The sequence below is a fragment of the Salvelinus sp. IW2-2015 genome, unplaced genomic scaffold (genome assembly GCF_002910315.2).
Source record: "Salvelinus sp. IW2-2015 unplaced genomic scaffold, ASM291031v2 Un_scaffold11478, whole genome shotgun sequence".
Lineage (NCBI taxonomy): Eukaryota > Metazoa > Chordata > Actinopteri > Salmoniformes > Salmonidae > Salvelinus > Salvelinus sp. IW2-2015.
Window position 1 is genome coordinate 1 of NW_019952735.1, and position 3,296 is coordinate 3,296.

Below are 3,296 nucleotides of genomic sequence, written 5' to 3' on the forward strand. Positions count from 1 at the left end.
TGGTAGTAGAGTAGTGGCCTGAGTGCAAACCCTTAATGTGTTGTGAAATCTGTTTAGTAATGTAATGTTAGTTTTATTGTATAGAACTGCCTTTAGTTTGTCGAACCCCATGAAGAGTAACTGTTGCCTTGACAGCAGCTAATAGGGATCCATAACAAATACAAATGTTGGTCAATTAAGGAATATGGAAATTAATCAGATGCCATCTAGTGGGCTTTTTGGTTGTCAGATTATCACAAATCTCTGGGCCTGTGTGGCCTTATGTAAAATATATTGTCAAATAGAATGACAAAGCTGTGAAACTTTACCCTAAATATAAACCAACAACGTGAGTACCATACAAATGTACTCAATTATTTTACTATGTCAATACTTCTTGGTTGTAAATTTTGGTGGCAGTTGTGAAAAGAAAAGAGTTGCATAGTTATTGAAAATGCCATTTCCATTTTTTTATTTCACCTTTATTTAACCAGGTAGGCTAGTTGAGAACAAGTTCTCATTTGCAACTGCGACCTGGCCAAGATAAAGCAAAGCAGTGTGACACAGACAACACAGAGTTACACATGGAGTAAACAATAAACAAGCCAATAACACAATAAACAAGTCAATGACACAGTAGAAAAAAGAAAGTTTATCTACAGTGTGTGCAAAAGGCATGAGGAGGTAGGCAATAAATAGGCCATAGGAGGGAATAATTACAATTTAGCAGATTAACACTGGAGGGATAAATGAGCAGATGATGTGCAAGTAGAGATACTGGTGTGCAAAAGAGCAGAAAAGTAAATAAAATAAAACAGTATGGGGATGAGGTAGGTAGATTGGGTGGGCTATTTACAGATGGACTATATACAGCTGCAGCGATCGGTTAGCTGCTCAGTTGTTTAAAGTTGGTGAGGGAAATAAGTCCCCAACTTCTGCGATTTTTGCAATTTGTTCCAGTCACTGGCAGCAGAGAACTGGAAGGAAAGGCAGCCAAATGAGGTGTTGGCTTTGGGGATGATCAGTGAGATATACCTGCTGGAACGTGTGCAACTGGTGGGTGTTATCGTGACCAGTGAACTGAGATAAGGCGGAGCTTTACCTAGCATAGACTTATAGATGACCTGGAGCCAGTGGGTTTGGTGACGAATATGTAGCGAGGGCCAGCCGACTAGAGCATACAGGTCGCAGTGGTGTGTGGTATAAGGTGATTTGGTAACAAAAAGGATGGCACTGTGATAGACTGCATCCAGTTTGCTGAGTAGTGTTGGAGGCTATTTTGAAGATGACATCGCCCAAGTCGAGGATCGGTAAGTTAGTTTTACTAGGGTAAGTTTGGCGGCGTGAGTGGAGGCTTTGTTGCGAAATAGATAGCCGATTCTAGATTTGATTGGAGATGTTTAATATGAGTCTGGAAGGAGAGTTTAGTCTAGCCAGACATCTAGGTATTTATAGTTGTCCACATATTCTAGGTCGGAACCGCCCAGGGTGGTGATGCTAGTCGTGCGGGTAGCGAACGGTTGAAAAGCATGCATTTGGTTTTACTAGCGTTTAAGAGCAGTTAGAGGCCACGGAAGGAGTGTTGTATGGCATTGAAGCTTGTTTGGAGGTTAGTTAGCACAGTGTCCAAGGAAGGGCCAGAAGTATACAGAATGGTGTCGTCTGCGTAGAGGTGGATCAGGGAATTGCCCACAGCAAGAGCAACATTGCTGATTACAGTTCTCATTAGGCCCTTTTCCCCTTACACCAAATGGTCTATCCACTAGAAACTCATTTACTATTTGGACACATTAAAAACATCAATATTTGTCAGTTAAAGTATTAGTTAAGCTTGCCATTTAATTACCAAAATTAGTGTTCAGTAATTTCAGTAAATTACCAGTAGCTTTGCAACCATATGACAGCTCCAATGAACCCCTTATGGTGAACGAGAGGCTTGTAGAATTACCATTTTAGTATTCAGTTCATAGTTTACTGTAGGGCATTACCAACTGAAATAAACACAATGATTATAGATTAATTTCTCAGTAAGAGCCGAACTTACATCACTAGAAAAATATGCCATAACAGCTGGCTAACGGCTTTGATTGACCTCTAGGCCGTCTAATAAACTTGTGATGCAGAGTAAAGGTCTACGTCAACTGTAGTCACCCATTTTACTCCTATGGACCTAGAGTTGACAGTTGGGCCCTTAATTGACATGGCACTATAATAAGATACGGTAGAGGACACGCTCTGTGGTCAGAGGTAATGTCCTTTATAAACCTCCCCTATTATGACCCTAGGTCACTAGTAGGTCTACAATTGTCAGTATTTATCACTAGGAAATTGCGATGCTCAGTAAGACGGCGCAAAGAACCCAAATAGACTGATACAACATCCATTTATCAGGTCAACAATTAGAAAAGAAACTTTAGTGATTTTTTAAATTTTTTTACAAGATGCCTTCACTCCAATACAGTAGTGTTGTCAACAAAAACACCTCAATGTTACAGCTGTGCACTGCACCAGTTTAACACTCTCCCCTCCCTATAAATACAAAGCCATTAGGATCTATCAGAGAAGGCAGGAGTCCTGGACTGAGGCGGCAGCCTGGGGATGGAAGTGGTTTAGCTCTGGCCTCCCAGGGTGTGCTTGTCAAACAGGTACTCTGCCATCTTGTTKTTGACAGCATCCATCTTGGTTAGGTTGGTGATGTGATCTCCCAGCTTCTTAATGGCCTCCACCTGCTCGTTCAGGTAATGGGTCTCCAGGAAGTCACACAGCTAAAGAGGGAAAACACAGGTCAGACAAGAGAATGACTACAGACTATTGTAGATACAGTAACACAAGAGCCTGGTGGTAACGGCATAAGTGCAGATAATGTGTTTCCAGSTTTTTTAACTAGGAAAGTCAGTTAAGAACAAATTCTTATTTACAATGACATCCTAACGTGGAACAGTGGGTTAACTGCCTTGCTCAGGGGCAGAACATATTTTGACCTTGTCAGCTAGGGGATTCAATCCAGCAACCTTCGTTACTGGCCCAACGCTCTAACCACTAGGCAACCTGCCGCCCTTTATGCAAACTTGTATTAGCTGCATTGTGTTTATAGTGTGCATCTGTGGACTATTGTGTGCGTGTGAAGAAGCAGGTCACACAATCCTGTGTCATTAGTTATCAGAGCTACAACCTGATCATCTCCTGAGACAGTACCTGTCTTCTATGTGATGTGCAGTTCCTCCATAACTTACATGGGGGTCAACCTTGTCAGAGGCAATCTTGTGCAGGTCCAGCAGGGCCTGGTTCACATTCTTCTCCAGCTGCAGAGCACACTG

At 42.0% G+C, this 3,296-nt stretch overlaps 1 protein-coding gene across 1 annotated transcript; it reads right to left on the reverse strand.

The window, feature by feature from the left end:
* Positions 1 to 2,362: 2,362 nt before the first annotated feature.
* Positions 2,363 to 3,293, reverse strand: LOC112080075 (ferritin, middle subunit; the record flags this gene model as incomplete). Its single annotated transcript, XM_024145851.2, has 2 exons — positions 2,363 to 2,744; positions 3,213 to 3,293. Coding segments are annotated over 2 exons (237 nt in total), but the record flags the coding sequence as incomplete, so codon positions are not given.
* Positions 3,294 to 3,296: the final 3 nt, after the last annotated feature.